Raw genomic sequence first — 12,392 nt, 5'->3', positions numbered from 1 at the left:
CCTCCTCCCCTGCAGTGCTTCCTGAATCAGATTGCTGCTGACCCCCGCCGAGTGATGTCTCACCCTGGAGGACGGGGGAGCGGGCGCAGCAGGGGGAGCAGCCAGGCAGTGATGCTATGCCCCCTGGGCCGGGCACCAAAACCTGCATTATAAATCCACGTCCCCACCATGCGTGTCCAAATCAAGAGCGTCCCAGTGAAGTGACCCTCCAGGCGATCCCGCAAAGATGATCTGAAGCGTGCATCAGGTGCTGACTGCCCCTCTTTCTTCTTTTTTCTTTCCTTTTTTTTTTTTTGGAACATGTGACATCATCGACTGGCTCGTCTGCATAAAATCAGTCGCTCTTCCAGCAGCTGGCAACCAAACTTGCACAACTTCTGCAGGCGTTAAGTGCTCGAATAAACATGGAGCTTCACATTTTACCACTTCATTTCTGTGCCTAATTTTTTGTCAGAGATGAATAGATTTACAAATCAACAAGCAGCCTCGGCGGAGCCTCACCGCGCACAGTTTTAGCCTTGGCTTCAACCCATGCCAAATCGATTCCAGAGGTCATTTTCCCTTTCCTTTTTCTCTCTTTTCCCCTCCTGCACCACTGGTCCTGCTCTGCAGACCCCCACCACCACCACCCCCACTGTACTGAAGTCTGTCTAAGACTTTGTGTGTGTGTTTATTTTCTCCTTTGGAAAGAAAAAAATCTGAGATCTGTCTGCACTTAGCAAAGCCTCGCCTCCTTCACAAGCTCGACAGTGGAAGGATGGGGGAGTGTGAGGAGGAGGAGGAGGGAGTCTCAGAAGTATTGATGTGGAGTGAGGAATGCATGAAGTTTGCTGCGAGATGAAATAAACGGTGAGGATATATGAGATGAGTGTGAGGGGTAAAAAGGAGAGACGGTGCTATAAAGCAAGGAGAGGGGGGGGGAAACAGAGAGTGAGGCGGATGTATTGAGGAAAAAACAGAGAGATGGAGATGGAGAGAGAGGCCAGGCAGCTGGGAGCTCCCACAGACACGCACTTCTGTCTAAGCAGCTTTCCTCTCAGGGCAGGGTCGCGGCGGGTCACGGCGGGATTACACTTTTGGCAAACAAGAGGGAGCTCCTTTCTCACAAAGCCGCGCACGACTCCCCCGTGACTCTCGGCAGCTGTAATAAAGCCAAGGCAGCCCTGAACCTACAAACAAAAAAGCTAACACGCTATCGATCCACAGCGGCCAACTTCCACGAGGTGGTGTCGAGAGGTCGACACCGTGCAGACAGCTCGGGCTGGGGGTGAAGGGCTATTATTGGGATGAGGGAAAACTCTGGCGTTTGGTCTTATCGCAGAAAATTCCTCACTTAAGTTTGGCAATTTTCACCAAACTGTCAGCGCAGGGGATGGAGTTATTGTTATTCAGAAGATGAGTTATATATATATATATATATATAAAAAAAATAGCAGTCTGATATTCCAATCACCACAATCCAAATGAGTTTTTTCCCCTCTCTCTCTATCCTTTCAATCAATAGCCATCCCCTGCAGTGCCTCCATGTCTCTTTACTTCCTAATCAACACTTCCACTCATAGGGAGGTCAGCCGAGCAGGCGCACAGTGCCCCGAGCGCTGCTTTGAACTTAATTAAGCAGCTTTAAACACAGCCGAAAAAGATTCATTAATACACAGGCAAGATGAGCAGCTAAGATGAGAACATGACCCCCTCCCTCCCCTCAGCAGAGGCGATTCGGCTCCGGATGGCTGTTGAACCCACAAAGGGTCAACATTGGGAGGGTAGCGGCTATGAAGGTCCCGCAAGGACTCCCAAATCCTTTCGATTTGATAAAGGTTTCACTAAAACTCTCTCTTTTGGCTTATAAAACCTCTCTAAACCCTGTGTATTTGCACAGAAGTAAAAAAACAAACAAACATATATAAATATATATATCTGTGTGAAGCACAAAGAATGAAGGGGAAAAGAGAGGTAAAGATGGAGGTGTGCATGCGCCTGGAAGGCTGCAGTGTGCCACCGGGGTGCTGTGAGGCAGGGCCTGTTAAAGGAGAGCTCCAGACCAAGGTGTTCTATAGCTCGGGGGCTAACGGTGATAAATGAGTCCCTTAATGTCGGCAAACACTTTATCTCTGCTTCATCTGTTTTCATTAGGCAGGGCCAACCTTTGGCTGGGAGAGAACGTGCTGTAACTTTCATTACTACAACACAGAAAGGAGAGGCGCAGAGACTTCCCATCGGTCTAATAAAAACAGCAGCTAGACCCCATGACAGATCCTATTCCTTATTATTATGATGGCATGGCGCTGTTATAAATTTCGAGAATGCCACGTCCCTCAAAGATGATCGGTGCTTCTCCTTAACTCGCTGCTCATGATTTCTGCTCCTGTGGGTCTGAGACAAACTTGTGATCTTTCTCACTTCTTATTTTATCATCTTATTATTTACATTTGTTGCAGCATTATTGAATAGCCACCACAGCGTTTGCGTTCATAATCAAGATGGCGATGGAGGAATTAGGGCTTGGTTTGTTGTTGCTGAGAAAAACAATCTCACTGCATGCTTCATTTAGCGGCTGTTCTGGAGTTCGCCATCATGCACAGAACACAGCTTTCATTAGCAGATGGTGTTTGCTCAGTTACAAATGTAAATGTTTCAATTTAAGTATTTAGTTTTTCAGTCACTCATTTTCATCTTTTTGACCCTAAACTGTTAAGATGACAGCCTGGTCACATTTAGAATCACACTCTTTGTAAGCTGACGCACACACTTCATTAGGTACGCATGGTTATTACTGCACATTTCTAATCAGCCAAACACATGGCAGCAGCTCGTCGTGTTTAGGCATGTAGACATGGTCAATATGACCTGCTGAAGTTTGAGCTGAGCATCAGAATGGGGAAGAAAGGTGATTTAAATTACTTTGGGAGAATTGGGCATGGTTGCTTGCATTTCAGAAACAGCTAGGATTTTCCCACACAATCATTTGTATGGTTGGAAAGAGAAAATAACCAGTGAGTTGGAGTTCTCTCTGGAGGTCACAGAAGAATGATCAGCCTACTTTGAGTTAATGGGAAGGAAAAGTAACTCAAATAACCATTTATTACAGCAAAGGTTTACGGAAGAGCACCTCTGAATGTACAACAGGAAGCAGATGGGCGACAGCAGTAGAAGACCACACCGGGTGTCACTCCTGTCAGGTAAGAACAGGAAACTGAGGCGACAGTTCACACAAGCTCACCAAAACTGGACAACAGAAGCTTGGAAATATGTTGCCTGATCTGATGAGTCTCAATTTCGACAGCAATTTTCAGATGGTAGGGTCGAAACAGTGCATGGAATGGGTTTCCATGGGCAAACAACTGCATCCAAGTGTCGAATGCAGAGGTGTAAAGCACGCCACCACTGGACATGCTCTGTGGAGTGATAAATCACGCTTCTCTGTCTGGCAATCCAATGGCCAGTCTGGGTTTGGTGGTTTCCAGGAGAACGGTACTTGTCTGACTGCATCTGATGGGTGAAAGTTTGGTGGAGGGGGGATTATTGTGTGGGGATTTTTTTCAGGAGCTGGCCTCGGCCCCTTAGTTCCAGTGAAAGGAGCTCTTCATGCTTCAGCAAGATATTTTGGATAATTTCATGCTCCAACCTTTGTGGGAGCAGTTTGGGGACAAGTCCTTCCTGTTCCAACATGACAGTGCACCAGTGCACAAAGCAAGGTCCATAAAGTCATGGATGAGCAAGTTTGGTGTGGAAGAACTTGACTGGTCTGCACAGAGTCCTGACCTGAACCCCTCTTATCTTTGGGATGAATAAGAGCTGAGACTGTGAGGCAGGCCTTCAGGTCCAACATTAGTGCAATTGTGAAAGAACGGTCAAACATGCCCATAAACACACTCCTAAACCTTGTGGAACGTCCTTCTAGAAGACTTGAAGTTGTTAAAGCTGCAAAGGGTGAGGTGACATCATATTAAACCCTATTGATTAGGAATGGGATGTCACTCAATTTCACGTGTGTGAAGGCAGATGGGTGATTACTTTTGGCAATATAATCCATTTTCTTGGCACACTTTAGGCTCCTTAGTACCAACTGAGCAACATTTAAACAGCACAGCCTTCCTGAATGTTTTTGCTGACCATCTCCATCCTTTTATGACCACAGTGTGCTTATTTTCTGATGGCAGCTTCCAGCAGGACAACACACCATGTCACACAGCTCACATCATCTCAAACTAGTTTCTTGAACATGATTGTATTGAAATGACCTCTACCGTGAGCACCGTTATTAATTATTCTGCCTTTGTCATGTTTTAATTCAGCAAACTCATCTCAAGTCCACTTCACTTACTACCTTCTGCTGTATAAAATGAAAATCAATGCAGAATGGAAGTCATGTGACACCTCTATTTAAATGAAAATGGTCAAAGATAACAGCAAATGTTGAAATGGAGAAATTTCATCCACTGAAAAATGTGTTCTCACTTTGAATTCGATAACATCTTTAAAAAAAAGTTGGGACAACAAAAGAGCATCCCTGAGAGGCCGAGTAATTCACAAATAAAAACAGGCAGGGGTTCACCACACGAAAAAAGTACTTTTCAGCCTAAAATTTGAAAAGAATTTGTGGATCTCATCATCTGTGGTACATAATGTCATTTAATGATTCAGAAAACTGGAAGAAAAAAGGGACAAGAATAGAAAGCAGTGCTGAATAGCCAAGATCTTCAGGCCCGGGGGGGGGGCGCTGCATTGAAAACAGAAATGTATCTGTTGTGAGCTTGAGAACACTTCAGAAAGCCATTATCAGTGAACACAGTGTGTCCCTGCATCCACAAATGCAATCTAAAACGCTGACATGCAAAGACATAAAATAAAAAGCAGACTAGATCCAGATCCTCCACTTCTCCGAGCCTCAAGTCTCTCTGGAAACCGTGGGCCGTGTGTCCTCTGGCTCTAACAGGAGAGAGACCAGCTGGTCGGGAACAGAGTTCACACGTCAGCATCAGTGATGGTTCAGAGAATTACTGACATGGGCAACATCTGGTAACATCTGGCAACATACGCTGGCATCCGGATGACGTCTTTTTCGGGGAAGGCGTTGCTTATTTCAGCAAGATGATGCCAAATCACATTAAGTACATATTACAGCGGGATTGCTCCACAGTGTAGGCTGACAGGTGTCCGGTCCACACCGGTCACCTGTATAAAACCCAACTACCCACTCACATAACACCAAAATACCACAAATGAGACGCCAAACTGGTGAGAGGCTGAAATCCTAAATCGGACAAGAATGGGAAAACCAAATGTTACACAGAGGTCACGAGAGAGCCATTCAGAATAATTTAGTTCAAAACCACAGTTTCTTTTGAAAGGACAAAGGATTCGTTTTATTAAATATCTTTGATGGATTTTTTTTTCTCCCTGAAGAAAACTTTTTGAAGAACTAGGCCTGTTGCAGCTTTAAGGAGCAGTTTGGTGTTGGTTTGAATTTTATCATTTGGTTTTGTTCTTAAATAAATAAAAATTAAGCTAAAAAGGGAAAAACATTTCATTTTCAGAACTACAGCAATCACTCTCTTCCCAAATGAGCCAAAAGATGAAGTAATGCAGTGCTGTGGTAATCTTCTCCCAATCTTTTTCCCCTTTTAGAAATACTGTTGCTGTGAAATTTGAAATGTAACACACACACACACACACACACTCACACACACACAAACCCATATCACATGCTGAAACAAAGTGTGTGTTATTTTTATGCACTACCAAATTAAATAGATGGTTTAAATGGGATGGCACAGTGGTTATTCGGCTCTCCTCACAGCAAGGTCGTCCTGGATTTGAATCCACTTGCTGACTGGAGCTGCTCTATACTCCTTGTGTGTCCAAGTACCTCAGCTTCCTCCCAGAGTCTGAATACATGCACATTAGTTATTTTGGCTACACAATACAGCCACCAAGTACTGCGGATGTCAGCTTACAGCCTTATTCCAAGATGGATTCAATTCATTTTACACCCCAATCTTTTTTCCAGACCAAAACCCTGTGATGACAAAGTGGAAAAGGTTCACAGCCTTTGCCATGACACTCAATTCAGATTCACCTGGCTATAAAAAGGTCCCATAGTCTACAGTGCATGTCAGAGCACAAAGCAAGCCATGAAGTCCAAGGAACGGTCTGTAGACCTTAGAGACAGGACAGATCTAGGGAAGGGTACAGAAAGAGCTGGCTGCCCGATCGGGGTACCTTATTGGGGCATATTCAGGGAGGATATCAAGAACGACACCTAAAAGGCACATAACAGCCTACCTGGAGTTTGCCAAAAGGCACCTGAAGGACTTGGACCACGAGAAACTAGATCCTCTGGTGTGACGAAACAAAGACTGACATCTTTGCCTAGTGTCATGTCTGTAGAAAACCAGGCACCACTCATCACCTGACCAATACCATCCCTACAGTGAAGTATGGTGGTAGCAGCATCATGCTGAGATGTTATTCAGCAGCAGAAACTGAGGGGTTGAGGGAACGATGAATGCAGCAATGTACAGGGATGATAACTTGCTTCAGAGTGCGCTGGACCTTGGACTGGCGCGAAGGTTCCTCTTCCAAGTGGATAACTATGCTGAGTGCACCGCCAGGATAACAAAGGAGTGGCTTTGGGACCACTATGTGAACGTCCTTGAGTGGCCTGCCAGAGCCCAGACTTGAACATCTCTGGAGATATCTGAAAATAGCTGTGCACTAGTGGTCCCCATCCAACCTGATGGAGCTTGAGAGGTTCTGCCAAGCTTGTAGCATCATACTCAAAAAGACCTGAGGTTGTAATTGATGCCAAAGGCACTTCAACAAAGCGTTGAGCAAAGGCTGTGAATATTTATGCACGTGTTCCATTTTTGTTTTGTATTAATACATTTGCAAGAATTGCAAGCAAAGGCTTTTTATTTTGTCATGATGGGTTATTGTGTGGAAAACGATGAGGTGTAAAATGAATTTAATCCATTCTGGAATAAGGCTGTAACATGACAAATTGTGGAACAAGTGAAGCGCTCTGAGTGCTTTCTGGATGCTCTGTAGGTATGCATGTGTGAGTGAACGGGCTCTCTCATTTCTTTTGGTTACCACTGTGATAAATTGGCAACCTGTCCAGGGTGTATGCTCGGCCCATGACAGCTTGGACAGGCTCCAGCCCACCTGCAAATTTAAATAGGGTAACTGGAAAAAAATAGATGGATTATATCTGCCTGTATTAATGTCTTTGTAATAAAATTTTTTTCCCCCCAGTTTCTAGACAATTTTGAAACCAGTTTATAATTAAACTACTTTGTTGGCATGGCTCTGAACTGTAGTGTTTAACACATCTGCTTCACAAGCAAAAGGTTCCCCTTGTTTGATTTTTTTTTGGAGACACATTTAAGTCAATTTTATTTATGTAGTGCCAAATCACAACAAGTCACCTCAAGGTGTTTTATATTGTAAGGTAAGAGCTTATAATAACAGAGATGACCCCGCTACAAGCACTTGGCGACAGTGGGAAGGGAAAACTCCCTTTTAACAGGAAGAAGAGCCATCGGGGAGACGAAACGGAAAGAGACACTGTGGAAGAGAGCCAGAGATGAATAATAACTAATGATTAAATGCAAAGTGGCGTATTAAAAAACGTTGGGTCACAAGTTAATCCAACTGTAGTCCTGGGTACCAAGCCCACACAAATGGGAGGACATCTAGTGTCACCAAATCAAACACGCAACATTGGTCGACTGTAGCGACAACCTTGGGGAAATAAGCCAAAAGTCTTAGTCATCGTTTCTGATTGGGAAAAAAAGCCCCCAAAACCTACATCTGTGAAGATGTTTTGTGTGGTTAAGCGAGCGTCGAAATCCGACAATGTCGCGAGAAAAAGACAAGACAGCCGACATAATATCTGATGTAAGCTTTACTTTCAAATCCTGTTACATTTAGATCTGGCAAGTTGAACATAAAATAATGCCAAACAAAGAAAAACAAATACAAAACCCAAAAAAAAAAAAAAAGAAAAAAAAAGAAGTACAAATGATCTATTTACCAGTTATCATCACAACCCTGTACAGCCTTAACAATGGAGTAATAAAAAAAAAGCTTTGTACAGCACATACCAATCTTTACCGAGTGCCAAAAGTTAAGATAGTTGAGCCTTTTCTAATCATAAAATACAGCCAAACTTAAAGCTAACTGATTGCAGACAGTGCAGTGTGATGCTAACTAAATGCAACCGAGGGGGAGTTAGTTTGAAACACAATTAAGTGCTAAAGAACTAGAGGACAATGTCATGCATACTCTGAAGTGCTCAAAAAGGTAGTCAAGCATTAAAAAAAGAAAAAAAAAGGTCACTGTGCTGCTTACAGTTGGGCAAAATAAAGAGAATAAGTGCTTAAGAGTACTGGGTTTCAAAAGGAGAGAGCCCTGTTGCCTTTTTAAACATTACACTCAAACTAAAGGGGGGAGACAGGGAGGGGGGAGGACGTAAAGAAGTGCAGCCATTCATGATTACGCTGTATTAAAAAGGCAGACATTTTAAAAAGGTGTCAAGAGGAGACACATTCTTTTTCTTTTATTATTTATCTCTGTTTTTTTTCCTCTATTGGACCCTGACAATTAGTTTGACTCATTCTCAGAAGTCTCAGGTGGTTTCCTTCCACCAAGTGGCACTAGAGTATAAAAGATAACATAGATAGTACAAGGAAAGTGTGTGTGTGTGTGTCTGTGTGTGTGCTGGAGAGATGCTCCCTTTACTCCAGAGACAGCATGCCAGACATCGACAGAACAAAAAGGAACAAACAGGAATTTAAAAAAGAAGAAGAAGGAGGGGGGAGACAATCGAGGCATCACTCCAGAGCAGGACGTGACGGATTCCATCCTAACATCACGTCCTGCCACGAGTTTCAATTTGGTCTTGACGATTTACGTTCTCTGTCCAATCGATGCGTTCTTCTTTTTTTTGTTTTTACCTTACATAAGTGAAGTAAAAAACCCCAAAATAAACATGCAACAATATTTCATTTTTTTAAAAAAGAAAATGCACAAGTAAAAACAGACACATGGAAATAATAAAGGAAAACAATCCCTTTACAAATAAGGGATTTTGGCTTAAAGACCACTTAGGAAACACAAACGCGATCAATGACAGGTAAAGCTCTTTTTTTGTGCCGCTCCACTTTGCAAAAAAAACAAACAAAAAAAGACTTGTTTTCGAGCATTCTCGCGGATAAATACATAGTCTCATAATCAAAAAGTGCAGCACTGTGCAAAATTGGCTATCACAATTTAGCCTGGGACCTTTAGTTCCCAGGGGGAGCTTGACCTCTACTGTCTAATTCATGCAATTTGTATTCATTTGCTTTCTCTGATTTCACAGAGGCAGACCCTTTTGCACTGCCAGAAACGTCTAAATGTGAAACTAAGGGGTGTTGATTGAGTCATTTCCAGCAACTACTGCCTACTTCACATTATGCTAACTTGGTGGATCTAAGTTTGCACTTTAAAAAAAAGACAGGGGGGGAGAGGGGTGTAAAATAAAAGGTTTAAGTGCTTTTGGCTTGAAGTGTAACTAAAGTAAGTGCAATTAAAACTCAAAAGGTTGACACGGGGGAAGGAGGTGGGGGGACTAAAAGCAGTACCGTGTCTGCCGGCCTAACAGGGGCCCGGCTTGGCTTCATCGTGGCACCTACAGGAGATTTGCCTCATCACGGGTTCTCTATGGATGTTAGTAGAAAAGATTTATTATGATGTAAAAGGCTCAGTTAAAAATAAAATAAAGAAAATAAAGGACAAAAAAATGAAAATAAAAATAAACGTGGACACAGAAAGGCCACCAACACTAACTTTCCCCGCCTTTACCAGCACTGAAGACGTCTTGACTGTTCACACTTCTGTATCGCTTCTTTTTTTTTTCTCCATGTACATAAACAAAAATACATTCATTCAAGTCATTTTGGAACAGTTTTTTTTCTTCCTTTTTTTTTTGTACACAAAAAAATTACAAAAGCTCCAAAAAGCACCATTGAATCGGCCTGCGGTGACGCCTGCTGCGGGCTAGCTCGCTAAACCCGTGAGCGGGTCACCTCCACAAAACAGTTATCTCATATATCTCTTCTAAGTATAGGTGCGTGATACATAGTTCTGCATGTGACGCTGCTCTGACATCGATCCCGTCTCAGGAGAGACGAACGGATGTTTGTAACTTTTTTTTCCTGTAATATTTCATATTTAGATTGATTGATGACAGGTCGGATTTTCCATATTTACATCATCACAGCTTATATATATTTTTTTCTGAGCTTAGAAATAACTACTAACTCTGAGATGGGATCGATATCAGCCAGCAGCTACGCACAATACCGTTTCACCATTATACAACAAAAAGAAAACAACGGAAATTTAAAAAATAATAATAATAAAAGTAAAAAAAAACAAAAACAAAAGATGGGAAGAGGGAGGGCTATAAAACTATGTACAAGATTGATAAATAAGTAAGTGCGTGGTTTGAGGCGTTGCTTTTGAAAAACATTCCGTTTCATTGGTTCTGTCCACAATTGCACCGCTAACACTTCAGGATATCTCGAATTTCGCTTTCTAATGACGTCAAAGCTAGTTTGAAACACAGAAACAGGCATGCTATTCCGATGCATAATAGCGATAGACAAAAATGCACTAAAATTGTAGCACTTGCGAGTTTTGTTTTTCGTCTTTTTGTCTCCTTGAAACGACTAACGAAAAATTAGCTATAAAAGTGAGAGATGTTAGTTCCGTCAGGTAATGCAGCTGGGTCCAGGTCATTCAGATGCTTAAAAAAAGGACAAAAAAAACAACAAACAAAAACAAAATATTAAAAAAACAAAAAACAAACAAACAAAAAAAAACAGGTAAAGAGAGTAGTAATTGATGCTGAAGTAGTAATAATTCAATTGATAGAACTGATAAGAAAAGCAGCTTTTTTTATATAAATGCATTTTAGCATGTACAGCCTTTTTCTCTTATAAATGTTATTTTTTTCTTTTTTTTCTCTGGTCCAGCTTATTCTGCTGGTCTGATTGGAAAAAAGGGTTGCTCCCGCCGCAGTGGTCAAGTGTCATTCACACCACCGTCCGAGGAGTGAGGGGAAAGAGCGGGAAGGGGAAGGAGGCGGAAGCGGGGGTGGAGGAGGAGAGGCGGGTGAGGTCAGACAGTCTTGGCCCTCTCCATCAGTCCCAGGTAGGCCAGGAAGGAGTGTTTGTGGGAGGAGGGCGAGGGGGAAGAGCGGGAGGGGGACGCCAAGTTGGAGGAGAAGAGGAGAGGAGACGTGGCCGGCCGCCATCTGGAGTGGAGCTGGGAGTGGAATGTGAAGCGGCTGTTGTGGGTGAACAGGGTGGTGAGGGGGATGAGGTGGGCCCGGTCGCAGTTCCTGTACTGCTCCAACATGTGGCGGGAGGAAGGGAGGAAGAGGGAGGGGCTGCCGCCGTTGCCGGCAACGCTCGCTCCGCTGGGGTTTCTTGGGGCGGCGCCGCCAACGCCGTTGGCGTTAACCAAACCGTGACGGGGGCCGGCGGGGTCCAGCTGCTGGGACTTGCCCAGCGTGAGCGACAGCGCGACGGACTGAAGCGCCTGAGATGCCGTGAGGCTCATGAGAGGGCTGTTGCTCCCGCTGCCTCCGCTGCTGCTACCGCCGCCGCCAAACAGGAAGTTCTCCTGGCTCTTCTGCAACGACGAGCCACCCGGTGATGTCTCCTCCATCGGCAGCTCCTCCCCTACTGCCTCCTCGTCTTCCTCCTCTTCTTCTCCTCCGCCTCCTCCTCCCCCTAAGGCTCCGTCCATCCCCCCCGTTCCCCCGCTCTGGTGTTTCTTGAGGTGGCGGCTGAAGACGAAGGGGTGTGTGGTAGTGAAAGGGCACTCTTGGCAGCCGAAAGTCTGGCGCGGCGCGTGCTTCAGCTTCTTGTGCAGGTTGAGGTTGTCCTTGCGCTTGCAGCTATAAGAGCAGCGGTCGCAGTGGAAGGGCCGCTCGCCCGTGTGCACGCGCACGTGCTCGATGAGCTTATTGGCCGTCTTGGACAAGTAGCCACACTGCTCACACTTGTAGTGGTTGCCCAGGCGGTGCCTGCGCATGTGGGCCTCCAGCGAGGCCTGGTCGGGCCACAGTCCCTGGCAGATGCGGCAGCGGTACTCCATCTTACAGTGCGTCTTAAGGTGGCACTCCATGGCCGCTGGACGATTGGTGGAGTAGATGCAAAAAGGGCACCTGGTTAATGGAAGGAAGGACGGAGGGAGGGAGGGAGGAAGGGAAGGGGGGCAGGGAGGGAGGACACAACACACAAAAGCAAAAGACAGCTGAAAGAAACATGTACGTCCACAGCCATGTAAGACACCTTGAAATTTAATAACACGAGAATGATGAAGAGGAGGAGGAC

The 12,392-nt window shown here is 44.5% G+C and overlaps 1 protein-coding gene across 3 annotated transcripts in view; it reads right to left on the bottom strand.

Moving 5' to 3' along the window:
• Positions 1-7,891: 7,891 nt before the first annotated feature.
• Positions 7,892-12,392, bottom strand: part of znf827 (zinc finger protein 827) — a 74,585-nt gene continuing 70,084 nt past the window's right edge. For 2 of the 3 annotated variants that reach the window (XM_025907992.1, XM_025907991.1), the window contains exon 14: positions 7,892-12,223. In XM_025907992.1, the coding sequence (XP_025763777.1) occupies positions 11,170-12,223 (1,054 nt within the window). In that variant the 3' untranslated portion in view covers positions 7,892-11,169. The remainder of the gene's footprint in view (positions 12,224-12,392) is intronic. The other variant, XM_019360052.2, reaches the window with a different exon arrangement.

Source organism: Oreochromis niloticus, linkage group LG6 (assembly GCF_001858045.2).
Source record: "Oreochromis niloticus isolate F11D_XX linkage group LG6, O_niloticus_UMD_NMBU, whole genome shotgun sequence".
Lineage (NCBI taxonomy): Eukaryota > Metazoa > Chordata > Actinopteri > Cichliformes > Cichlidae > Oreochromis > Oreochromis niloticus.
This window is presented reverse-complemented; position numbering and strand designations above follow the sequence as displayed.